The 27,091-nt window shown below is 36.3% G+C and overlaps 1 protein-coding gene across 1 annotated transcript in view; it reads right to left on the reverse strand.

Moving 5' to 3' along the window:
* CD109 (CD109 molecule) overlaps positions 1–27,091 on the reverse strand; it is a 76,423-nt gene that overhangs the window by 39,770 nt on the left and 9,562 nt on the right. Inside the window, exons 3-19 of the mRNA XM_058176242.1 lie at positions 24,672–24,700; positions 21,900–22,130; positions 20,644–20,769; positions 20,179–20,218; positions 19,582–19,663; positions 17,376–17,469; positions 16,088–16,211; positions 15,368–15,477; positions 13,391–13,609; positions 12,364–12,465; positions 12,204–12,266; positions 11,148–11,324; positions 8,294–8,446; positions 7,356–7,430; positions 5,120–5,180; positions 4,855–4,996; positions 2,565–2,679 (exon numbers count right to left, since the gene is read on the reverse strand). Coding sequence (XP_058032225.1) covers positions 2,565–2,679; positions 4,855–4,996; positions 5,120–5,180; positions 7,356–7,430; positions 8,294–8,446; positions 11,148–11,324; positions 12,204–12,266; positions 12,364–12,465; positions 13,391–13,609; positions 15,368–15,477; positions 16,088–16,211; positions 17,376–17,469; positions 19,582–19,663; positions 20,179–20,218; positions 20,644–20,769; positions 21,900–22,130; positions 24,672–24,700 — 1,943 coding nt within the window. The remainder of the gene's footprint in view (positions 1–2,564; positions 2,680–4,854; positions 4,997–5,119; positions 5,181–7,355; positions 7,431–8,293; positions 8,447–11,147; positions 11,325–12,203; positions 12,267–12,363; positions 12,466–13,390; positions 13,610–15,367; positions 15,478–16,087; positions 16,212–17,375; positions 17,470–19,581; positions 19,664–20,178; positions 20,219–20,643; positions 20,770–21,899; positions 22,131–24,671; positions 24,701–27,091) is intronic.

Below are 27,091 nucleotides of genomic sequence, written 5' to 3' on the forward strand. Positions count from 1 at the left end.
CAATATTAAAATATTATTTGTTAATTAGGAATTAGAGATTTGAAGATCAGAGAGGAGAACACTTCCCTGTTTTTGAAAAGTTTTCCCTGAAAAAATGGAAAATTCTGAGAAAAGGATTATAAAATATTTCCTAGCTCTACACTGTACCTAAAAAGACAGAGATTAAATATATTTGGCATGCTTTGAAATGCATGCCCAATAAATTAGTTAAGAGATAGAGAAGCTTGCTTCAAATCTTCAATTTTCAGACTCAAAAATAGGAAGAATCAAGTGAAGCAGAAACAGCTGGTAATGATTATAATTAGTTGGTGCCCCACGTTACAAAAATATTTCCCATATTTTTCAACTTCTTTTCTGAAAAGTAGTGCTTTCTATATCTGTTCGAGGCACAAGAAGTCGAAGTACAAAATATGCAAGCTTTCTTACTTCATTTCAGTACTGATGGCATTGACTTTTCCTCTAAAAAAGCAAAGATAAGTGCTACATTCCTTAAAAGTTCAGCAGCTCTTCAGTATTACTTGTGCTCTAAGTGAGGTCATGGTGCTTATAACCCACCTCTTCAAGATAAATATATCATACATTTTTTTCTCATGCCAAAATATAAAACAATAATGTGATCTATGAGATCTGAGTCATGAGCTGAAATTAAAGAATGATTTCCCACATATTTCCAAAGTTCCAATTAGCATTTGGACTGGCTATGGATTCATAAAGCAGACAGTCAAGTGGTTAGCAGAGAGTGATGAATGTAGAGGGAGATGAAGTTCAAAGAGGGAAGCCTATCTGTATATGCAACTCTTGATTAAAACTTATGACTCATACTATATTCACAGTGTAGTCTTCATCTGCATTATATTTTCCTTCTCCTGCCTTATCTTTACATATTTAAATCCTCCATCAGATAAGGCAGTCTGTGCATCTGATTAAAAGTTGCTACCAAACTCTCTCAGATTTTGAGAGAGAAAGATCTTCAAGGAAATTTAGCAGGAAAATAAATGGGATGGACTAGATTATAGCAAAGCAAAATTAAACCACACAAAAGGAATTTCTGTTAATAATTTACCAAGTTAAAACTGAATGCTATATACATAAAGCCTGTGAAACACTCAGTTTCTCTACAAATATTTTTCATGGACATTAATATGTAACATAATGTAACCATATGGAACACTCTGAATAGGAACTAAACAAGCCAAGAATGTACAGTGGTGAAATCAGTCACTGAGAAAACCGGAGTGAAACTCTGGTTTTGAATGTATAAAGGGTATTCAACTGTAAGCATGTGCAGCCAAGCACATCCTTTGATAAAGCCTGAAAGTGCCTCATTAAAACAATATCTACCAATATGCATTAAATAAATATTAACTGCATTTTGTATCTAATCCTGAAATAAACTTTAAGATCTAAATCCAAAACATTGAATGAGAAGATGCCTCTAAATATTTTTTTTAATACATGTGTAAGGGCAGGTGCAAATTCAAGATCTGGACCTCAACAAACGTTTTGTTTTAGTAAAATCTAAGACTTCACACTGAATGTTGTTTATTATATTAATTCCATATTTTAAACTAAAATTCTTTTCTTAAAATAATCCAAGTTAGAGCCTCAGAGCACCAAGCCCATACTATTCCCATGTCATCTGAAAAGCCCTGGAGGAGGAGCCAAGAATATAGAATATTGCAGATCTTGTAAAGAACAGGAAGCCTTCTCTATTTTTAAGGCAACAAAAAGTTAACTTTATTGTGAAAACACTTTGGTTGTTGACTCACCAACCCTTTTTCTTATATTGGACTGCCCTCTACAGTCTGTTCATCTCTTGCAATGTTCTAGTTGCTTTACTAGTTTTCCAGACTTCTAGACTTTTCTAGACACAACATACCAAAAGCTCTTCTCAGCAGTTTGCTGTGTTCCCCTCAGCTGGTTTCACCATCTCTACAATTACAGTAGAGATTGACAGAGTTTGCTGAGCTACAGTATGCTGGGAAAGATTCTTATGGAAGTGGGTTTGAAAAATCTATCAAAACAATGTTACATTAAATCAGCTAGCATGTTTTCACTCTTTGCTCAAAGTCCATAATCTCTATAAAAAGCAGAAGAGTCATTATGCCCAACTACCCGATACTATTAATATATGACTGACACGCTCACTATTTCAATATAATTGAGTTTCACTTAGAGAATTTTCTCTATCATGACTCTGTCCTCTAGGTCCTTGGCACATGCAAATCTTTGGAAAGTTGCTTGAAACATCCCAGCTTCTACATATCTTATGCTAAAATATAACACCTGAAAATTATCTTATTTTAAGGCTGCTATGTTCATAGACAACAAATATTATATTTTCAGTTTCATTTGGGTTTGATTTTTATTGCATTAAAATAAACTATCCTGATATAAAATGTTGATGATAGGTTGTATAGAAATATTTGTTAAAAAAAAAGAATGATTAAGAGACTTTAAAGAACTACTGAACAGAAGCTATGCTATTAAATATGAACTTCAACAAATGCTTGTAAATTCTTATTTTCACAGCAAATGAGCAGAACAACTTAATGATTCATTACCTCAATGGGTATTTTCATCACACCCAATCCAAGATTTTCAGATATTATAAATGCACTGGCTACCCAGGATGTAATGGTATCAGGAACAGTAACATTTATTGTTGCTTCAGTAGATCTAAATATGAGAAAAGACAGAATAAAAGGGACAGCAAATCTAGAGTGACTTTCCTGGTACAGGAATCTTATTTTGCTTAATTAATTTTTTACAGGAATAGTAAGGAATTTGCACTACGCTCATGGTAGACCCAATTTGCACTATGCTCATGGTCTTCCAGTATGAAGGTAACTGTCACATATAATATATGTTTTGGAGAGTTGAAAACATTACAAGACATAGAAACACTTGATTCTAAATGTTCATTTAAAGTATTGTAATCTAAGGATCTTCTTTTGGGTATATGTTCCAGCAGGCATCTGTTACATTTTTAGACATTATTTTTTCTTACACACTTTATCATTTACCACAATACACTCTGTAAGATTGTCTTCAAGTTAGTTTTGATTCCTTGCAACTATCTGGAAAAATCCCTGAAGTTTTCTCAGCAAGGTTTTTCAGAAGAGGTTTGTCATTACCTCCTAAATACAGCTGAGAGAGACTGACTGGTCTAACTTGCCCAAATCAGCTTGCTTCTTGTCTCAGTTGGCACTAGAACTCTTGGTCTCCTGGTTTCTATCCGCTATACCAAACTGGCTCTCACAATACACACTGGTCCAAAGAAATATATACATTTGGAGAAATGTGAAACAAAATAGCCATCAATTTCAGCTTAGTTCAACTCCAGTTAGGGGAAGCTAGGTGATTGGAAAAAAATGGCCATCTGATAAGCTGTTTTTCAATAGAACAGTCCATTTTTCAGAAAAAAATAACCTCCGATATCAACTATAAATAAATAAAACTTGGATATATAAGATTTAATTTTCCTTGGGCATTTCTGGATGAGGCAATGGCAAGCTAAAACTCCAGAGGAACAGAAATATGACTAAGACCAACAGACTGGCAACACTGATCCCACAGAACCTCTTCAGATAAGTAAAGAATGAGACTGTCCATCTGGGCTCCAAATGATTGCTTCTCATAAGGAGACTGCAGGACGGTGGTTCTGGGAGAGGTTGCATGTTGGGGGAAGAGACTTACCTCAGTAGCCTCTGACCTTCCCTTCTAGCTTTCCTATTGGCTTTCTGGAGAAGCCCTCAGGAAAAGTTGCAAATGGCCGTGATATGATTGTGGGTCACTTCAACCAATCGTAAGTGCAACCTGGTTGTCAAGTGCTCACATCGTGATCATGTGACCATGGGGGGGGGGTTGCTGAGAAAGCTAGAACTGAGGACCAATTGTAATCACCCTTCAATCAGTGCCATCATAATTTCAAACAGTTGCTGAATGATAAAATCAAGATTCAACTACCTGTATTTTTAAACTCTTTAATAAAATGTATTTAGTTCTGTTCACTTAATGCAAATATTAAAACAAAGTCAGAACTCAAATGAAAAGCCATTCCTTCATCTGCAAAATAACCAGTAAGCTGCTGAGGTTAGCTTGCAACCAAATAAAGCACTTAAGCCAAAATAATCAGAATCACTTAAGGTGGCAAAGGATAGAAGTGGGTGTCAGAGAAGACATGCTCTACGAAGTAGAGTTGGTCTCAGACAGAACACCACTTGAAGAGACTAGAAGCATTTGAAATGTGGATTTACAGGCGACTGTTATATATAAGCTAGGTTGACAAAATCAGAAATGAGGAAGCTGCCATGGAAAGCCAAGGAAAATCATCAAAAAAAGGAGGGGAAGTTAGAATATTTTGGGCAAGTGATGCGACACCCGGAAAAGTACAGCATACTTCACTTAATCCGCTAGGGAAAGATTGAAAGCAAATAAGGTCTGGGCAGAAGAAGAACATCATGGCTTCAAAATCTAAGGGACTCTGTTTGGACAAACCTCAGCAGCACTTTTTCGTGCGATTGTCAATAAAAATAGGATCTCCAACATGATCACCAACGTCCGATGATGGATATGGCACAAGAAGAAATCAGAGAAGAAGCAGAAAAATGGGCCCTGAGGTCACTATATAGGTGAGGGGGGAATAGAGGGCAACAGAATCACTTATTGCTCTTCAGAAACTGATACCTTCACTATAAAGTTACACAATTCAGAACTTTTCTATTTGCCAGGTCTTCAATCCACTTTAGCAGAACTGTCCTTAATTTGCAATTTCTTCCCTGGAAGTCCCACAAATATTTATGATTATCTGTAAGGGAAAATAAAGAAAGCCATCTTCACACAAGTTTATACCTTGTCATTATTTCCTGCCAAAGCCAAGTCTCTGGAAAATTCTTCCTCACATGGAGATCACCGTCATTCAGTGCTGGGTTATAGTCATGGAATACAGATAGGCTATCCATGTCATAAAAAATTTCATAATCCAGTAGCGGTACTAATGAAAAAAGAATAGGAAAGACCTTTTTTTCTGAGTCAGATAAAGAAGTGGAGGTTTGAAAGTCAAGTAGCTATCTACGGAAGAAATGCTGGATTCATTTCTTGATTTGTCTTTACTTACCAACGTCATAGTCCTCATGTTCTGAAAGGTTGGCATCAGTCCATATCCAGAGATTGTTATTCTGAATGCAGTACATAAAAGATTTTTCAGTTTAATTACATGCAACATATCAGTATATGCTGCCCAGAGTCGACTCAGATCATGAGATGGGCAGCATATACATTTAATAAATAAATAAATAAATACATTTTAATTATTTTTCAAAATGTACTTTAGAGCACACAGAAAAAAACTGTACATATATACCATATTTTTCAGAGTATAAGATGCACCGGAGTATAAGACGCGCCTTAGTTTTTGGGGAGGAAAATAAGGAAAAAGCTGATTGGCAGGTGGATTGGCCTCCCGGAATACCTGTAATCAGCTGTGCCTTGCTTTTTTTTGCTTTTTTTTCTGCCTCTGAAAGCCTCCGAAACAGTTTCAGAAAAAAAGCCTCTGAAGCTCTGTTTGGGGCTTTTTTTCTGAAGCTTAGTTTCTGATGCTTTTTTCAGCCTCTGAAACCTCCGTTTGAGAAGCTGGGTGGGGCTACATTCGGAGTATAAGATACACTCAGATTTTCACCTTCTTTTTTGGGGGGGAAAGGTGCATCTTACACTCCAAAAAATACGGGTATACAGAATTGGAGGTGACATGATAGCTGCCTTCCAGTACTTGAGGGGCAATCACAGAGAGGAGGGGGTTGACTGATTACCAAAAGCATCTGACAGCAGGACAAAAAAGCAATAGGTGAAAGATCATTAAAGAGAGATCCTACCTGGAACTAAGGAGAAACTTCCTGACAGTGGAAGCAATTACCGTATATACTCGAGTATAAGCCGAGTTTTTCAGCACGTTTTTTGTGCTGAAAAGCGCCCCCTCGGCTTATACTCGAGTCTACGTCTCGATGTACTTCGGGAACCCCGCACAGGAGACGCCAAAGAGGCGGCGAGATCGTCCGGCGGGATTTGCCCAAGGCTGAGCAGTTCGCCGCGCGGACCCGAGCCAAGCCGGTCCCAGTCCAGCCGAACGGTGAAAGCGGAGCGGCGCTCGGCATGTCGGGGAAACCCTCCCTCCCTCAGCCGAGAAGGCTGGCGGCTCCCCCGCCCCGCCGCGCGGACCCGAGCCAAGCCGGTCCCAGTCCAGCCGAACGGTGAAAGCGGAGCTGAAGGAGTATGATTAGCCCAAGGTCAGAACTCATGGTCTCTGGCTTTCTAGCATGGTACCCTTTAGACCAAACCGACTATTTTTATTATATCTCGTAGGAATTATGCCTGGTAGGTAGGTACAAAGTCTAAATTACTTACAAGACATAAAGTACATTGCATTGGGAGACATTTGTTTGTATCTGAAAGCTTTCAAAAACTACTGAAGAAGTTGCCACCAAACTCTATTTTACTATGACAAAAGGTGAAATCTATTTATAATACAGCAGGTGAGTATATTAACTGTATTTAATTAATAGAAGCCTCTTCCTACTTTTGGAAGGCAGCTGCAAGCATTATCCAAACAAACAAGATTTAAGTATCAAGTATAAAAATAAATATTCAAATAAATATTCATGTTATTTTACTTGGCTCTATCTTTATTTTTTACATTGACCAGTAGCTACCTCATTTCCCACCCTAGGCTTATACTCGAGTCAATAGTTTTTCCCAGTTTTTTGTGGTAAAATTAGGTACCTCGGCTTATATTCGGGTCGGCTTATACTCGAGTATATACGGTAATCAATGGAATTGCCTCCTGAAATTGTGGATGTTCCATCACTGGAGGTTTTCAAGAAAAGATTGGACAGCCATTTGCCTCAGATAGAATAAAGTCTCCTGGCTTGGGGGGCTAGGGTGGACTAAAAGACCTCCAAGGTCTCTTCTACCGTGTTTCCCTGAGAATAAGACCCTGTCTTATATTTTTTGAAACCCGAAATAAACACTTATTTTTGGGGAGGTCTTATTATTTTGTGGCGCATGGAGGAAAACAGAGAAAATGGCAGGGACCAGCTGTGCATGCATTTAAATATTTTCAGGGAGGGCTTATGTTCAGTGGGGGTATTTTAGTGCATGCGCACAAAAGCCCAATTGGGCTTATTATCAGGGGATGTTTTATTTTAGGGGAAACAGGGTATGTTTCTATGATACTACCTTATGGGGAAGCTCTTTATGTGTGGATGTGTGTGTGTGAAAGGGAGAAAGATAGAGACTTTTCAGGAACCAAACACATCACGGGACATGAAAATTAGCAGCAATATAAAATGCAACTGTACCTGAAAGACGCTGAAAGCATTTCCAGTTTCCCCATAAGATGGTTTTATATCATATAAATTTAGCTCATGGTGTATCTATTTTTTAAAAAGTAGAAATAAATCAAAGATAAAACAGTTAACCAACTTTTTTGAAAAAATATTTACACTTTTCAAGGAAAATTTAACCAGTGATAACACAATATATTAGTATCCATGTTAGTGGGCCACACACATTTTTCAACCCCAGGAACCGGATAAAATAAAATAGGACATGGTGAATAATTACTGTATGGTATTTTAATATGACAATGTGGAAAGCATATGAAAAAAATCTTCAGAACACAATTAATTCTTTATGACCTTTCTCTGAAGAGAATTGTTTGATGGAAGCCTAGTAATTGAGTTGCTGTACAAGGAAGTAATTTACTAATTAAAATTTTGAACCAGGGCAGTGAAGAATGCCAACAAAACTGAGCTATAATTGGCCATCAATTTTACCATCAGCATACAACTTCTTGGAAATGTCTAAAGACATTTTATTTCTTTTTCATCATTCATTAAGAGCTTTCTGATGATTTGTAAATGCATGTGAACTCATTACAATTGTTTTTAGTTTCCATTATTTCTTTTGCTATGAATATTCTACTGTCAGGGTTCCAAGTAACACCCTGACATCTATTTTTACAAAAATGAGAATTACGTATCCTTATAAATTCCTTCTTAACTGCAAGCTTATCAGAAAATGAAGTAAATAAATGCAAACATGTTTGATATAGAATATAACGTTACTCAGATTATCAGAGAATGAAGTTTATTGCAAATAAAATAGAGTAACATTAATGCATATTAACTGTTTTATAGTTTCAATTTGTTTCAACATTTTAAGGAAACTAGTCACAATAAAACAGTGCCTCTAAATCTAAACCAATGCACTCTTGCAAAAGAAAAAAGAAACTTACAGCATCCTCTGTGATATCATTTCTTTTTCCCAACAAATTTATACTTTTGTCAATAACTAAAAGTCCAACTGAGGTCTGGGGTTCTGTCACTTTGATTTTGAGGGTGATATCCTCAGCAGGTCCAGCTTTATTTTTACTCCACTGCATGTTAATCTGGGGAATATCAAATATTATACATTTGAAACAGATTTACCTACCGGTATGATACAATTGAACAGGTCCCAAAATTGTTAAAGAGCCAAACCAGATGCGGAAATGGGGCAATAATATTATATATACTTCCTGAGAAAGATCTGTGAAACTCAGTGGTTCTACTTCTGAATGGAAGATCATACATTTTTTCTGATAAATAGAACTATAAATGAAGGAAAAAGATTTGAGGCCTGTGTGTTAGAGGAAAGCATTACATTATTTCTATGTGGCTCAGAGGTGGTATTCAGCAGGTTCTGACCAGTTCTGGAGAACCGGTAGCAGAAATTTTGAGTAGTCCGGAGAACCCGTAAATACCACCTCTGACTGGCCCCACCCCCATCTATTCTCTGCCTCCCAAGTCCCAGCTCATCGGGAGGAAATGGGGATTTTGCAGTATCCTACCCATGGAGTGGGGTGGGAATGGAGATTTTACAGTATCCTTCCCCTGCCACGCCTACCAAGCCATGCTCACAGAACTGGTAGTAAAAAAAATTGAATCCTACCACTGCTGCATATGGGGAAACTGAATTTGGTAAATCAGTTCTTCTGAAACGGTAATAAAGTTCAGTATATTATGCAGATTTGCAATAGGAAAAGCAAATATGGTGTAGCTTTCAATCATTTTCTTCTGTAAGTAAATGAACATGTGCTGTAGAATACTTTTGATTCATCTGCTTAATTGACTTCTCTTTATCTAGTTTTAGGAATTAAACAGAGAACCAATTAGGTTTTAGGCCATATTTATGCAGAAATATTGTAAATACAAAGATTCACAAAATTGCAAGCACCACTGTGTGAGTTACCAGTTCTGGGCTACAAAAAGTTGGACAACTGTTGAACAGCTACAAAGATACAGGAAATGCCACTTAGATGTCAAATGATCTATGTGCCAAAGCCCACTGCAACTACATAGCAAAAAAGGCTCTAAGAGTTGTAAACCTAATCTTGCATAGCTTCTTTTCCAAAAACACTACACTACTAACCAGAGCATATAAAACATTTGCTAGACCAATTCTAGAATACAGCTCACCTGTTTGGAACCCTCACCATATCTCTGACATCAATACAATTGAACGTGTCCAGAAATATTTTACAAGAAGAGTTCTCCATTCCTTTGAAAACAACAAAATACCTTATCCCACTAGACTTGAAATCCTAGGCTTAGAAAACTTGGAACTCCATCGCCTTCGACAAGACCTAAATTTAACTCATAGAATCATCTATTGTAATGTCCTTCCTGTTAAAGACTACTTCAGCTTTAATTGCAATAATACAAGAGCAACCAATAGATTTAAACTTAATGTCAACCGCTTTAATCTAGATTGCAGAAAATATGACTTCTGTAACAGAATCATCAGTGCTTGGAATACTTTACCTGACTCTGTGGTCTCTTCCCATAATCCTAAAAGCTTTATCCAAAAACTTTCTACCATTGACCTCACTCCATTCCTAAGAGGACCATAAGGGGCGTGCATAAGCGCACAAATGTGCCTACCTTTCCTGTCCTATTGTTTTTCTTTTCTTCTTCCTATATATATATATATATGCTTATACCTCCTAATATTTACTCATATATATGTTTATATACTATATAATCTTTTTGTATGATACTTACATATATTGTTGTGACAAAATAAATAAAAAAAATAAAAAAATGCTATGTGTTTGCTGCCATCTAGTGGCTGTTTGAATATCGTGGTCCTAACTCTAAATGCAGATCTCAGTCCATTCAAACTACCAGCTTACAGAGGTTCTTCATGGTTTGGTAAGGCTGTACCTGAAGGACTGTGTCTTTCCATCTACCCTTATCAATGTTTTAAGTTCACTGGTACTTCTTGAAGTTGCTGTCATTTACAAGCCTTTTTAGACCTAGCCTTCTCCCATGTACCAATCTTCATATACTTTGATATGACTCTCAGATGTGTTTTTATTCCCCCAGGTACTCCCTCCAATACTATTATTCTGTGGTTTAGCATTAATTTTTACTTTTTCCTCCTTGTGGCTGTAATTATTGCTTTTGTAATAATTCTATAGCTCAACAGTGGGATTGAAATGGGAAAAATAGTACTAACAAGACAATAATATTGTTATTATATTGTTTGATTTTTAAAGATACTTTATTTTATGGCTGTGTTTTCTACTTGCTCTAACCTTTGTTTTAATGTAATTTTAATATGTGTTATTTCACTTTCTTAGAAAGCACTGAATATAGTACGATGCAATTATGAAATGCAACATGCACAATTTATATAATAACACCTTCCTTTTCTTTCCTTTTTTCCTTTTGGTTTTTCAAAATAAACATATAGGCTATAATTCCCAAAGGAAATGTAACTAAACTAATGGAAAACACTATCAACGAGAAGGTATCTAGTTGTTCAGGCACTTAGTTAATTAGCTATTATGTCAAGAGGACTTGGTTTAAAGGTTTATGCTAGCTACAGATTTAGAAGAAAATACTTTTTTAACAAGAGAAATAGCTTTCAGTATTGTCTTAATCTAACAATCCTCCTCCTATGCTTTTCTACCAATGTGCATCTTGTAAGATACTAAAGTCCGTCTCTGGAGCACTGATATACAGTAACCCTATGGTCTATTAATACAGCTGGTTTGTAAAATTCCACCTCTCCATTTATTATGAAAGGAAAGCTGGTACATTTACCTGATTTTTAAAAGCCGGTTGAACAGGAATATGTAGAGCATCATTTATTATTTCCCCATTATCATGCACATAGAAGACAATTATGCAAGCCATAGGAGCCCAAGAATTTTCTGGAATTAAACTTAATGTTGTGGTCTTCTTTTTCCCTGCATCCACAATCTGACCTCTGGACATCACCTATGAGTAAAAAAAAAATTAAAAAAAATACTACACCTAAAACATATGAAGCCCTTACAAAAATAATGTGGAATAGGCACCTAATGGTTTCTAATCCAAACATCATTTTTTAAAAAGAAAAATATACAAGGTTACTCTGGGAAAAGACAGAATCAGATATAATATTTAATTTGAAATTAAAGCTTTCATCAGTTGATCGTATCAACTCAGGGACAAACTGAATTTATGAAACTTTTTCTTAGGCCATTCAAAATTATAGTCTAAAAATGTAGTTAAAGTGGCTGTTTCTTTAATCAGTAATAAAAGTTTAGTTTAAGGAAGTATCTTTAATCAAACATTCTTTATTTTTAATTCTTTAATTATTGCTATTTTTTCACATTGCCTTGGGACACATAGACAGATTGGATATTGACAGGTAATCAATTTTGTAAAGATTTCTAGAAAATTTTACTCTTCCAAACAAATCCTCTACATGCAAATTTCTCAATTCCCAATCTCCCCAAAAATACCTGTGCAAGCAAACCGATGATCATTATATCAACAAGCCAAATAACAACACAGGTTGCAACTATAATTCTCGACATAATTTTTCTACTCTTTCGAGAAAAAGTAGACATTCAGCTCTTCTACTTTAGCCTTTCCTTGTTGTTCTAAGGTAACTGAAGTCTAATGATATGCTTCAATTATTAGAGGGGCAGTTGAAAATCAGTTCCCTCGAAGAAACAGCTTATTACTTTTTTGCCCTTGTTTACCTATTTATTCCTTTGCCCGGTTTTTCTCTTGGCTATACCCTACCTACACACCAAACGAAAAAGAACAAGGTTCTTAGCTAAGGAAGGATCAGCTCTGAATTATTTTGCAAAAATAAAAAATAAGTACCATATAATTGATCTCATTCAATGGAATGCTGCTCTGAACGCTGAGTTCCAAAGGTATCCCAACCTAGGAAAAATAAAGAGGTCTTGAGTGAAAACACCAATCATAATGTAATGGAGTAGTTACTTTAAAAACTTGTTCAATTACTGATAGAAGCAATTACTTTTAAATCCTTGCTTGTTTTTTTAATCTGAAGGTAAGACAAACTGGGTGAGTAGAACACCTCATGTATCCTTATGGAAGTCTGACTCTCCAGAAATTCAGCCTGTTTTAAAAAAAAGGAAGGCAAAAAAAGAGTACATAAGACAACAATAAAAAGTGTATCTCCCTTAAAAATGGAATAGTACAGGTGGAAGATTTAACCCTTAGCATAGTTCCTAAAATACAACCCTACCCTTTTTCTTTGAATACTCATTTGGAGAAACAAAGAATGAATTTTGCTAACAGCATACTTATAAGCATTTGCCCTGTTCAAACTACATGTAGTCCTCGACTTACAACCACAATTGAGCTCAAAATATGTTGTTAGATGAGACAGTTGTTAATTTTATGATCTTTCTTGCCACAGTTGTTAAGTGAATCACTGCAGTTAAGTTAGTAACACAGTTAAGTGAATCTGGCTTCCCCATTGACTTTGCTTGTCAGACGGTAGCAAAAGGTGATTACATGACCCCAGGACACTGCAACTGTCATAAATATGAGTCAGTTGCCAAGCATTTGAATTTTGGTCATGTAACCATGGGGATGCTGCAACAGCCACTAAGTGCGAAAAATGGTTATAAGTCACTTTTTTCAGTGCCGTTGTAACTTTGAATAGTTACGAAATGGACTGTTGTAAACCGAGGTACTCTTTAATGCAGTTTAGATTACAAATGAGCCACAGCAAACCATGGCACTCCCCTCCCTATATATTTGCCTCATCCACACCCAAACCGCAATTCTTAAATAGTTTTATCTAATGGTTTAATAACAACAGCAATAGAAGAAACTTTCCTTCTTACATTCTATTGCAATTATTACAAAGCAACATACATATGGTAAGTACATATGTATGTATGGTACCTACATACGGTAAGTAGCAAGATACAGTTGAGGAAAAAGACAGGTATTAAACAAGTTTCCATACTGAAATTATTTTCACTGGCCAGTTAAAGCTTTCCTTTAGACAAAATGACAGGAAAGGAATATACCTTAATATGCAAAACTGTTGTATTAGCTGAAACTGGAAGCTCAATCTGAATAATCCCATCTTCTGGAACAGGATAGTTTAGCTCATAATCTGTGTTCTTTTTCTGCAATTCATTTTCATATAGCCAATAAGAAATTTTTGACTGTGTGACCCTGATTGTGACATTATTCTTTTGTTCAACAGATGTTAGTGGATGATTATCAGTTCTTCTTACTTTCAGCTGAAAACGAATTAAATTTTAGACAAAATTATTTAAAACAATAGTAACTGTTATGTAGACCATTTATTTGAAATGGCAATACTATCTTTGGCAGCAGAGAACAATTGGTATACCTGGTAACTTCAATGTTGCTCTAACTTCCCACCTTGAGTTGTCGAAAATAAAGGCAGAATATAAATCTAATAATTACCAAAATAAAGAAATATTTATGGGCAACGTTGGATATGTGGATTTCAAATAAAAATACTATTATATTTTTCGGTGTATAAAATGCACCTTTTTACCCCCCAAAAGAGGGTGAAAATCTGGGTGTGTCTTATACGCCGAATGTAGCCTCACCCACCCACTGCCCCCCCACTCTTCGGAGGTAGTCAGCCTAAAATCCCCGCTGCTGCATTTTCCTGAGTACCCACGGCTGTGCGAATTGCATCGGGGAGGAAAACGCGATGCATGGAGGCGATGCTCTTCCGAAGCGGGCACTTCTGCGCGAGAGGTGTAAGGCTAGGTGGCTCGCCAGCCGGCCTGCCCCTTCTCCAGACGACCCAGGCTGAGGGCAGTTGGCTTCTGCTCCTGGCCCGGGAGGTGGATCTGGCCAGGAGGAAACAGAAAGTGAGATTGTGGAAAAGGAGGAGGGTGCGCAGCTTTGCAAATTGCTTCGGGGAATTGAGGAGGAAAACACCGGAAAACGCAATGCATGGAGGCAATGCTCTTTTTCCTCCCCGATTGCCCAAAGAAATTCACAAAGCCGCATGCCCTTCTCCTTCTTTTGTGCAAATTGCTTCGGAGAATTGAGGAAAAAAACACCGGAAAATGCCATGCATGGAGGTAATGCTCTTTTTTCTCCCTGAAGCAATTCGCAAAGCCGCGCACCCTCCTCCTCCTTTTCTGCAGTCTCACTTTCTCTTTCCTCCTGGCCAGGAGCAGAAGACTGCCCTCAGCCTGGGTTGTCTGGAGAAGGGGCAGGCCAGGTGGCGAGCCACCTAGCCTTACACATCTCACGCAGAAGTGCCCACTTCGCAAAAGCATCGCTTCCATGTATCGTGTTTTCCTCTCCGATGCAATTCGCACAGCCGCGCATCCTCATGAAAATGGTCTTGTATCTTCAAGGAACTAGTGGCTTGCTGGGTGCTGCGCAGGAGGTGTAAGGCAACGCGTTGCCACCCGAAAACTGTTGCCACGGTCTCTGCTGCCTGGAACCGCCTGAAAACATGATGCTCTTTCTTTGCCTCTGCACACCCCATTTTTGGAACTGGGGAGGCACCGGAGATCTCCAGGTGGCGGAGATCGCGGCAACAGTGTTTTTGGGTGGCAGCGCCTTGCCTTTTGCCCCCTGTGCAGTGCCTGCTTCGCCAAGCAAGTCCCGACTTCCGCGCTTCCTCAGGCCGCTCCCATTATTAAAATCCGAATGGAAATGAGGATGTCGCTGATCCTGATGCTGGTAGGCAGGCAGAATTCTTTTTTTCTTGCCCCCCCCCAAAATTAAGATGCGTCTTTTACTCCGGTGTGTCTTATACACCGAAAAATATGGTAAATATTATAGCCCACACTCTATAGACTCCAGGTGAACGTGTCAGATGGGGATGAAGACTTTTGGCCTCTTTAGTTTTGGTGTGGAATTGGAGGTTTTGAGAAATAAAATGGCTGCCTTAAAACTTGTAGCTTTTTAAGAATGTAATTCCATCTTTCTGATGCATCTTTCATTCAGTCCATTTCAGAAATGATACTGAAAGAAGCAAACAGTAACACAACACTACTCACCATAGCAATGAAGTTCAGAGAAGGCTTCATGAATCTTGGATACTCAAAAAAGTCTAATACATAATCATGCAGCTGTGGAAATACTGTTGCACTTGCATTTTGGGAGATTCCTATTATAACAATCAGAGATTTTTTAAAAATGATAGACACAGATTTATTTGCTTTTAACTGAAGTAAGATAATTCACACACACTATTATGTGACAACAGTCTGTGATTAGATTCATACAAGAGGCTAAGACAAAAAACAAATCACTTAATGTCTTAGTATACTATGTCATCCTAAGCCTTGTGTTTTGTAGATGGTTTATGGTTTTGCATAGTAGTAGACCATGTGTCTTTATCTCAGTTTCCAGAGCCTTTAAAATTATGAAATTTAGCTTCAAATGACCACTTCAAATAAAAGTGATTTTCACTTTTATTTGTTGAGTAAAATAGAATAAGCTTTTGTAAACCCCATCAAATGTCCCTCTCCAACAAATAACAAAAAGGACCCCATCCATTTAGGTAAACTATGGTACCTAAATTAGAACCACCATGCCTCCAAATATCAATTGCTAAGAAATATGAATGTGATTTAATGACTGTAGTCAATCTGAGACTGTATATTGTGTGCTTGTGGGATTATGACTGCCCACTGTAAAAAGATACAGCTGGATTAAATAAGACCTTTGATTTGATCTCTTCCAATGTTCTATAAAAACCACATTAAACCACATACCTGTAAGAGATTCCGTAACAACAGCTATAATTTCTATAGGTGTTGGGTGCAATAGATCCTCATCTCTGACAGTTATATCTTTTATCTCTGAACTCTCCAGTGCAAAGTTTAAAGAACCATTAATCTGAGATCAGGAAAAATATATTAATTAATCCTATGTTAATTAATTGAAGCACTATAACCAGAAATAATAAGATGTAATGTTTTTGTTACTGCATTTCACTGTGAAATCAAAGCAATATTAATAAAATACCATGCCAACATCTGAATCTGAGTCTCAATAGAAGAGAATATAGAAGAGAAGAGAAAGAGATATCCGATTCTCACACTAGCCAAAACATTTAGAAGATCTGTTCTTGACCATATATCATTACATTTTATTTTTAATACTTTTTCCATACACAAATGTATATGAATTGAGCTATATCTACACCACAATGTCTCTAACCACTAGTCTTCCTTGCTAAAACTGAGTGGAAAAAGGCAAAAAAGACCCAGATATCTATTAATACGACATTACTCGCTCTTGGCTTAGCTACAGTTTTACAAGAAATTTATGGAAAGAATAGCCATCATAGCTGAAATGTTATAAAACTGATACAAAATTAAAATTAGGGGATTATTTTCAGTGATGAATTTAACTTGGAAGAAAATACCTCAATTTGTCCCAGTCATGATATTTGGTTTTAGTTAATCTCCACATTTACTACAGACATTACTCCTTTTTGGGGTGGGGGGGTTTCCTTTTAAGAGGGCTCAAGTGGGTAAGAAATCTAGATTTTGAACTGATTTGCATAACCCATAGCAGTAATGGCTAGGCACTTGGTTTAGCAAGTACAATTTAAATCTTGTTGTAAAAGAACTCAGATTTTACAAGGCAAATAAATATAAAACATCGTATTTCTAAAATAGATAAAGAAAAGAGAATCCTAACCCTAATCCTTCATATAAGCTTTTTCTTAAAACTCCTGCCAATAAGTTATCGCACATGGTCTCTGACCCAACTTAATTCCAAAACTCTGAAATGCCACTGCATCTAGATATATGTCAATTCTGAGACAAAAAAGCAAGAAATAGTAAACAATGCAAAAAGGTTTTTTTTTAATTTGTTCTGATAAAGATTTAAAGTAGTAGTATGAAGAAGAGGAAGAAGCTATTCTGGATCAGAAAACAGCAAGGAAAATAGAAAGACCACAGGAAAAACCACTAGAAAATGTTAAGTGAGGGTGGGCCATGATGTACAATTTTCCTGAAACAAGTATATTGTCAAGAGCTGCGTATGACTCACCTCCATTATTTTAGTTATCTTTGTGTTCTGTGTTCGAAACAATGAAAAGAAATCAATAGTGACCTTTCCTTTCATAGGTTTTCCATATACGTACCTGAAATGAATACCCAAAGCACCCAAAAGTATCAGTTGGAAATTGTTAGTTTCAAAAGACAGACTGAAAACATATGATAACCCATCATATACTTATTAACCTGGACAGTTTATTTTGAAAACAATGGTTTCCTTTTTTCCTCTCATCTTTTTCCATTTGAACATCTCTTCACCAGCATCCAATCACAACTTTTTATCACAACTTTTTATCTTTTCAATCAAAGCGGTCTTTGTCTATATATTTGTTTTGCAATTTGATTATCATGCTTTCCTTTCCATATGACCAAACAACTTCACTCTTTAACTATGCCCTTCTCACAGCAGTCAGTTTTTATTTTTCTCCTGTCATACCCAAATCTGTACAGGAGGATGTATATCTGTTTTCACTTATTTTGACAAACATTAATTCCTCCCAATAGACATATTACCCAACAACAAATGCTGCTAGCATTTGAACTTAAAAAATGTGCAGCTTAATATACCTGCTCTAATTTGTCACCATTGATGGTTAACTTGCAATCATTTACTATATTTTCCTAACACACATCACACGGTGCTAGGATATCTGAGGGACCGCCTCTGCCCAATTACATCTGCCCTTCCCATTAGGTCCAGCGAAAGATGTATGTTCCAGGTGCTATCTGCAAAACAAATTCATCTGGAGGAACCCAGAAGACCGGCCTTTTCTGTCATGCCACTTGCCGTGTGGAACATTGTTCCCCCTGAGGTAAGACTGACTCCCATCCATGACATCTTTCCGGAATTCCCTTAAAACACAGCTCTGACAGCAAATCTGGGGGTCTCTAGGAGACGGAGTTTTGATGAGATTGCTGCATTATTTTTAACATAAATGTTCTCTTCTGTCTTACTATTAATATTGTTGATGATTTTTAATTGTAGTTGTTTTAATATTTTGAGGTCATACTGTTTTTATTGTAAGCAACCTAGAGCAACTTTAATATGAGATGAATAGCTATATAAATGTAATAGCTAAATGAAACATTTTTTTAGCTGCACATTCCTACATACCTAGCTGATACTCACCAAGCAGTCACCATTCTCATTGTTCTTGCAACTCAATCACATCTTCTATAACTCATTCATCTTGTCTTAGCCATCTATTCATATCGCCTATCAGAATAATATTCTCCCCTTGAAAACGTTCATTCAGAGAATTATATCATTTTTCACAAAAACTAATTTCTGGCTTTTCTATCATTTCATTCACTGAATAATAATATGAAACCATCACCAACATATGGATTCCTATTTTCATATGCAGTAAAAAAAAAACCTGAAAGACAGTAATTCCTGTTTTCTGATATACATGTTGTCCTTTTCACTCATTGTTAAACCTATACCTTCACTTCCCTACATGAATTCATCAATTTCACTTGATGCAATCAGTTCATTTCCATTCAGATTACCTGTATTATATCATTCCCCTTCTCCTTCATCTTAGTTTCACAAATATAGAACTATTTTTAATTAACCGGTTCATTAATACTCTTTTTATTTATTCCTATTACATTACATTTATAATCTTCTATATAAGCTGTAGTTGTAAAATACAGAAGGTATAAACTAAGTTATGAGTCCTAATTGTACCTGTGTCACAGATAGTTCTCTCTTTTAATAATCTGAATAATACTCACCAGTCATGCCACTGTACAAAGTCAAAATCTTAACCTATAAAATACTGTGCCAGCCAATACACCATTGCCCACATTCCATTGAGTAGCAAGTTATTATTTATTTATTTAGCATATGTCATCTACAGAGATCATGCAATCAGTGATATACCAATTTAGTTTAAATAAAGCATCAGCAAATATGGGTACACACACACACTACAATATAGGAGATAATATATTAAATTAAGATAAAACTATAATAAAATCACCATAATATGTCATACATAAGTATATGCAATATACTGATCCGTATTCTGGATATTTTTGACTGCTACCACACAATAATTACCTACTTGCACCCCACCTTTCCTCCAAATCAGAAATATTCTAAATAGAATAATTTACTCCAGCATCACATAATTTTTATATCTAAAACATAGATATAGCTTTCAATGCCATAATATTTACTTTTTACTTACTTTGCTGTGATAGTGCCATTCAACATACTTTGCATAGAATAATACGTAGGTGTTGTTAAAGAGACTTCAAACTTTGGTGCCACTGAAAAAATCCAAAAGCAACAATTGAAGTTACATAATGGAAAAACTAAAGCAACTAAAAGATTAAGCTTGAAAACTCCTCTACTATATATTTATTATTCAAGGAAGACTTCATTGAATGAATGAATGGATGGATGGATGGATAGACCTCAGAATGACTTTTGGTTTTGCAAGCTGTAAAAGATAAATTTAACCTTACAAACAACTAGATACTCAAAGCTAGATCTGACCTTGTTCAAAGTAGAAGTTAATTATGATTACTTAAGTCCCATCCAGTTATTTCACTTTATTTACTCTAAGAATTACTGTCAGGATTCAAGTTATTAAACTTTATGCTAAACAGTCTTGCAATCTGAGTATTATAATTTTCATGTTTTTTTTAAATGGTAAATAATATTCTGGATTTCAGTTTTGTGGAAGAATCATTGCCTTCCTAAATTTAAAAATTTATTCACCTTCTGCCCTAAAAAAAAAATATAAGCATCTATTTTTAAAGAACAGAGGGTTATCACTTACCATATTCCATTACTGCAAATGATTGATAATAGGCTTGATCCTATGGAAACACAGGCAAAAATAGAAGTCTATGAAAAGCACGTTGAATTCCTTTAGTTTACTGCATCAAAGGAAAAACCTTGTTCAAAATTATCTTGACCATTTAAGAATAAATGCATGCTGAGATATATTTTTAAAAGTACTTTTTCATGATATTCTCATTTTCAACAAGTAAGAACCAAGTTCCTAAAATTTACTATCTAATGAATCATTCAGATTATAAAAATGTGAAAAGTGTACCATCACTTCTTAAATCACAAGCAGACACACTGTAATTGTGAGTCAATTTTGGAGTCCTTGGAGCTTAATCTAAGTGTGATCTAGCCCCACCCACTTTGCAGCATTTTACTCCTCCTTAAATTAAACTTGTCATCAAAAGGTTGCCCATTTCTACCTTAAATACAAACAAATCTTAATTATACTCACATTTACTTGAACCTCTATAGACCAATCCCCCAAGAGAGGATGTTTGGATAACTTGAAACACTTAGTGATCTTGCCCAGTTTTCCATTCTGTGTCAACCATTGCTGAATCAAATTTCGCTGAGGATCCTTACAAAAATATATGTAAAACTACTGTATATATTCAGAATACAGAATTTAGTGTAATATAAAATAGGTTCATGGCAACAAAGTATGCTCGGCCAGCAAAAATGGGCTCCTGAGCTCTGTTTCTGGCTACGACTCTCTGCGAGTGAAAACGGAGCGGCCCTTCCGAGCTGTTTTTGTTGGCAGAGCACTCAGGCCACCACAGGCGCCGACACGAGTGACATTGGGCTGGCCATGCCGCCCTGGCCATGCCCCCCAAAGGTCAAACACAACCCTGATGCGGCCCTCAATATAATCAGGTTTGAAACCCCTGTTATAGAACTTCAATGCAATTGTTTGTTTTGGGCAGATTTCATTTCTGAAGAAAAATCTCATCTGTTACCAAGTTCTCATGTCTTACTTAGCTATGGTTTGTTTAACCACAACTCACTGAAACCAAATAGCTATATTATAGCTTGCTGTACATTGCATATCAAGCCACTGAGGCACATTTTCTGATGATAAAGTATTTTCTACCCATAAATATATCCATGAATAAATGCAATGAAGTCTGAATAATTTTAGAATGAGTCTTTTATGTCATCCAGTCATGCTATTTGAACTGTGTGGCCAGGCAAATGCTTTAAACAAATACATAAATAATGAACGCTTTTCAAAAGTCTCTTGCCCATCATTCCCTTACTATAGTTCTTTTCTAAATAGCAATAAATTTTACCCTGAATTTACATCAATTCTGTTCTAAAACATAAATTTAGCACAGAAGAACATATAATTTGGACTATTGTGACAATATCTATACCAGGGGTGGGTTCTACTTACCTTTACTACTGGTTTGTAACGGGGCCGCGCCCATGCGCTTGCTTCGCTCGCGCGAACTCTGCGCATGCCTGATGATGTCCGGGTCAGTGGGTGGAGCCTCCTGCCGGTTTTACTACCAGTTCTTGCGAACCGGTCCAAACCAGGGGCAACCCACTACTGATCTATACTCTATAGTATGTACAAATACATATTTATTTAGGGTGTCTTTTACAAGAAATCACCTTCCTGCTGCTATACCTTGGTGCACAAGAGTAATTTTCACATATTCCACATGAAATCCCTTCTTTGCCAAATAATTTAAAATCTATGCTTACCTGAATGTATATATTTACAGGGGTATTATATGGTTTGAGGTCAGAATGCAGAGTAACAACCCGTATTTTCACATCTTGTCCTGGTTTATACATTGCCTTGTCAGTCTGGATGAAGACTGAAAAACTTTTGCTTGCAAATGGCAGTATTGTACGGTTAGAAAACAGCAGTTGTTCTTTTGAATATCCATTCACTAATAACTCATAAAAGGCATCAGTACTGCCCAATGGGAGCTGAGGAAGAAAACTCATTTCATCATCATTGCTATTGTTTTATTTATTTGATTTCTTTTTAATTCCAGCTTTATTATTATTTTTAAATAATGGCTGTCATACCTAATGCTCCTTCCTCTCCTATTTTCCCCACAATAACAATCTTGGGAGGTAGGTTGGGCTGAGAGTGTGACTGGCCAAAATCATCCAACTGGCTTTCAAGCCTAAGGAGATACTAAAACTCACAGTCTCCTGGTTCCTAAGCCAAGCATTTTAGCTATAAGGCAGAATTGGCTCTAGTCATTCTTACATATCCTTGGAGACATCAGGAAACAGATGACTGGAAGTCAAAATACATAAAGATCATATACATTAAGATTATGAGTCTAAGAGTAAACCTGCGCTACCTAGTTGTTCTGGCACCAGAACCAACAGGCATTTTCTTCTGAAGGGCACCTGTTACGCAGCATGGCTGACAGGGCACTGTTGTTGCCTGGAGACCTGCTGGGTCAGGCCAAGGTAAGCCACCATGACTCCCCTCATTCTGGAGAGCTTCCCATGACTTACTTTGCATATCTGCATGACCTTCAACATCTCAACCTTGTTAGATATAGAAACACTATACAGTATTTCAAATGCCATGCATGTTGTACCATAATGTATATTTTTTTAAAAAAATTCTCCTCTCAACTTAACTCATCAGGTTCATACTCTATTTTTTTCAATTAATCTATTTCTAAACAATCAAACTTATTGCCCAAATTTAGCAGTAACATTTTGCCTTTGCATGTAGGATCTATCTGTATTTCAACTTTAACCCCATATAAATATCTACATATAATTTACTCAGATGTCAAGACTTCATTAGTATCAGTATAAATTCTTAGGAAAATAATCAGTTCGATTAAAGCATAAAGCATAAAGCTAGAAACCAGGAGACTGAATTTTAGTCCTGCCTTGGACACAAAGCTCGCTGGGATGCCTAGTCACTTTCTCTCAACCCTAGGAAAACGAATGGCAAATCAATTCTGAAAATCCTTGCCAAAAAGACTGCAAGGACTTGTCCTGGCAGCTTTTGAGAAACAGACCTGATTGAACAGAAGTAAAAAAAAAAAAATCTTAGAAAACAAGTTTTAGAAGCAGAACATGAAATGTTTATTCAGTTCCTACTTGTTACTGGAAACATTAGTTTTCCACTGATTAACATATATGACTCATATCAGTTATGCTGTTCCTACTCTACTTTATTAGGGAGATACAAATATTTTGTTCAGAAACGAAACATTCTGGAATATAAATGAGGAAAATTAGATGGGGCACCCCGTGTTCTTCCCTATACAAACAATCCTCGACTTATCACCAATCCTTTAACCAACATTCAAAGCTATAATTGACTCAAAAACAGTTACTTACAACGTGTTCTTGAAGTTACAACTACTGCATCATCTCCACAGTCACATGATCGTATTTTGGCCACATGGTAGCCAGCTCACATTTACAACCGTCCCACGGTCATGGGATTATGTTTTGTGATTATTATTTTTTTGCTATTTTCTGGCAAAAAACACTCATTGGATAAACTGGATTTAGACTTACGGCTATATGATTCACTTAACAATCATGTGATTTGCTTAACTACTGTGGTGACTTGCTTAATGACCGTTGTAAAAGCTTTCATAAAATTGAGTCTAATCATGTAACTCAAATGATGACTGCAATGACTTATGACCAAAACTTCTCTCAGTCCCTTTTAATTGTCCTTGTCCTCCCAGTTTTTTTAATTACATTTTCAAGCATCTCCTTTCATTAGTAACTTCTTAAATATTTTAACAAAGACCAAGAAAAAAAGGCACAGAAGGCAGCTATTTGCTATTTGCAATTCCAAGTCAACAGGAATTATTAATTATTAGTAGATTCAAGGTATTACTGAAACTGAAAACCTTTTGACCTTTTAAAAAAAGACTACTTTGGGTTCTTAACCAATATAAATTTTAATGTAACATATAATAAGTTGCACCCTGTATTTAACATGTAAATAGTTTATATTTTGGTTATATCAAATTGTGATTCATGGATCAAATAAGCTACTTTACGATAAACCAAAGTTCCTGCTGTATTTCACTAGATAGATTTTAGGTTGTGTGAATTTCTCCTTGTTTGTAGATCAGGCAAAGAACTGTCTGCAGTTTGAGATTAAATAAGAGCAAAGCCCGAAGTCAGACTTTAATTAATACATCCAGGCTAGGAGGAAATAAAATGTTTTGGATACAAGTTAAAATTTTTGCATATATTTCTCATCTGTTATTAATGCACACATTTGTTAAAATTTACATATTGCTGTTTGCCCATAAAATGAGTATTGCATTTAATACATTCAGATTGAAATCCCAGGTTCTTCTGAGCGGGGACTCTAATTTATTAATCTAAAGAAACAAAATAACACCTACATACAGATTACTAATTTGGAGCTATAAAATATAATCAAATTAGCCAAATGAAAAAGCAAATAAAAGCAATGCTGGAAACATATGGTTTATATTCTAATATTTTAAGAATACTTACAGATGGAAGGACTAATGTCTTAAAGGAATCTGTATTTGAAAAAAAAAAAAGAATAGGAAAAAAATTAAAAGATTTCACACATCCATATGCCAGATATTCTCCCTATTCAAGCATGACTTCTTTATATTGCTTATTTAAACATGACTCCAGCAACATTGTTTTTAAAAAATATTGAACAATGAGATATCCAGACAATAAAATTAGGTTTTACAAAGCAGGAACATACAGATAGCCCTGAACTTCAACCAGTCACCTAGCAACCATTTGAACTTACAAAGGACCCCCAAGAGACTTACAATCCACTTTCAAAGTTCTGATATCACTCCCTCCAACAGTCATGGGTGCTTGGCAAACAGGCTGCATATATGGCCATTCACAGTGCCCCATGATCACATGAGTAAAATTTATGATGGCATTGCTGAAAATCTGGACTTTACTTCCAGTTTATGGAAAAAATCCAACCCAGTTAATAGTGGGCTCACTTAAAAACTTAGTGTTTGCTTAACAACCGCAGCATTCAATTTACAATTGCTGAATTCACTTAACACTGCAAAAAAGATAGTAAAAATAGGTCTGGTCACGTGTAGAGTCGCTTTACAACCATCATGACTTACGACCATAATTGCCAGGCTCAATCGTAAATCAAGGACCACTTATAAAAAAAATAAGGGAACAGACTTTAACAACAGGCTCTCTCTTATCTGATCTACCATGAAAAGAATAATTAAGGAAGCTATTTTCTATTCATCCTGCGGGAAGGAACTTTCTCAGACATTACTCATAAAAGTAGAGTCCATACTATGACAAGGAACTTGTACTAAGTTTCTGGTTCTTTCTTAATATCATGCAATTATGCTAGTCCCAGTTTACTACCATATGCTGAAAGAATAATTCATGTTCACGTGTTTGATATATTATTCAAGTCTAAAGGAAATATAAAAAATACCATGTTCCATTTGTGGTAGTATAATGTAAATCCAAAAGCAATATGTATGTTATTGAATAAGCAACCACATTTGGGTGAGGTTAAACACATGCACAGAGAAGTATATGAATAATACACAGAGAAAAGTGGAATCATTCTGATAAGTAGTAGTTTTCAGACTATCACACCCTTTTTTTAAAATTAAAGGAATAAAAAATTTAGGGCAATGAGATAACTAAAGATAACTAAAGCCTAAAGTCATAGCAATATTCAGCCCAAAAACATCACACTGCTTACCTTTAATCTAATTTCCACTGAAAACTACTCAAAGCCCTGCCTCTCAGAAAACAGAATACCGTATATACTCGAATATAAGCCGATCCGAGTATAAGCCGAGGTCCCCAATTTTACCCCAAAAACTGGGGTAAACTGGGGACTCGAGTATAAGCCGAGGGTGGGAAATGAGGCACCTACCGGTTGGGGAAACCCTCCCTCCCTCAGCTGAGAAGGCTGGCGGCTCCCCCGCCCCGCCCTCTCACTGCACCGGCAGGGCTTCCCCGCGCCGTCCGGTAAAATGTGAAAAAAAGAAAGAAAAAAAACTCGAGTATAAGCCGTATATACTCGAGTATAAGCCGAGGGACTTAAAAAAAAAAAAAAACTCGAGTATAAGCCGTATAGACCCGAGTATAAGCCGAGGGGACGTTTTTCAGCACAAAAAACGTGCTGAAAAACTCGGCTTATACTCGAGTATATACGGTAGTTTTAAACAATATTCTTCTACTTTTCAAAATAAATTGAGAGGCTAAAAGGCAAGAATTTAAAAACAAATTTTCAAAAGCAGAACTGAAGGTTCCTTTGAACTAACTGCATAATTTCTACAGATTTCTAATGACAGGCATTTAGTATTTCTTCTATTTTAAAATTTTATTCTTAAATTCTTTTTATCTGTTATTCAAAGTATTTACCAACCAAACTGCACTATTAGCTTAGGGAACAATAATGAAGCTCAAAACCAGAGCTTTTTAATGATACAAAGAGTCCATTGGATTTGAAGTCAACTTTTATCTTCGTGTAATTCATGTATCATACTGTGGCATAGTTTAATCAACATAGTTCCCATGAGCACAAATGTGTGAATAGACACATCCCTTTACTATCTCCATCCATCCCACTCTTCATGACTCCTGTTCGATCAAACTCAACTTTAAAATGCTTTGCTATACAAAAGAACATTGAAAATAAACAGAAAAACTGAATTATGGTAATGTTTGGATGGTGAGAGTAACCAATTGAGCTAACCTGGGATATAATAAAACTGTAAATGTAATATAACCTAGAACAGGGCTATCAAATTTGTGGCCTGTGAGCTGGATGCGGCATGTGCTGCCCACGCCTGGAAAAAAGGTGTGATACGTGATGTGACAACAACATGACGACAAGAGTTTGACTCCCCTGACAGAGGCTACAGCAAGGAAAAAAAACCCTGCAGTGTTCA

The sequence above is a fragment of the Ahaetulla prasina genome, chromosome 1 (assembly GCF_028640845.1).
Source record: "Ahaetulla prasina isolate Xishuangbanna chromosome 1, ASM2864084v1, whole genome shotgun sequence".
In the NCBI taxonomy this organism is placed as follows: domain Eukaryota; kingdom Metazoa; phylum Chordata; class Lepidosauria; order Squamata; family Colubridae; genus Ahaetulla; species Ahaetulla prasina.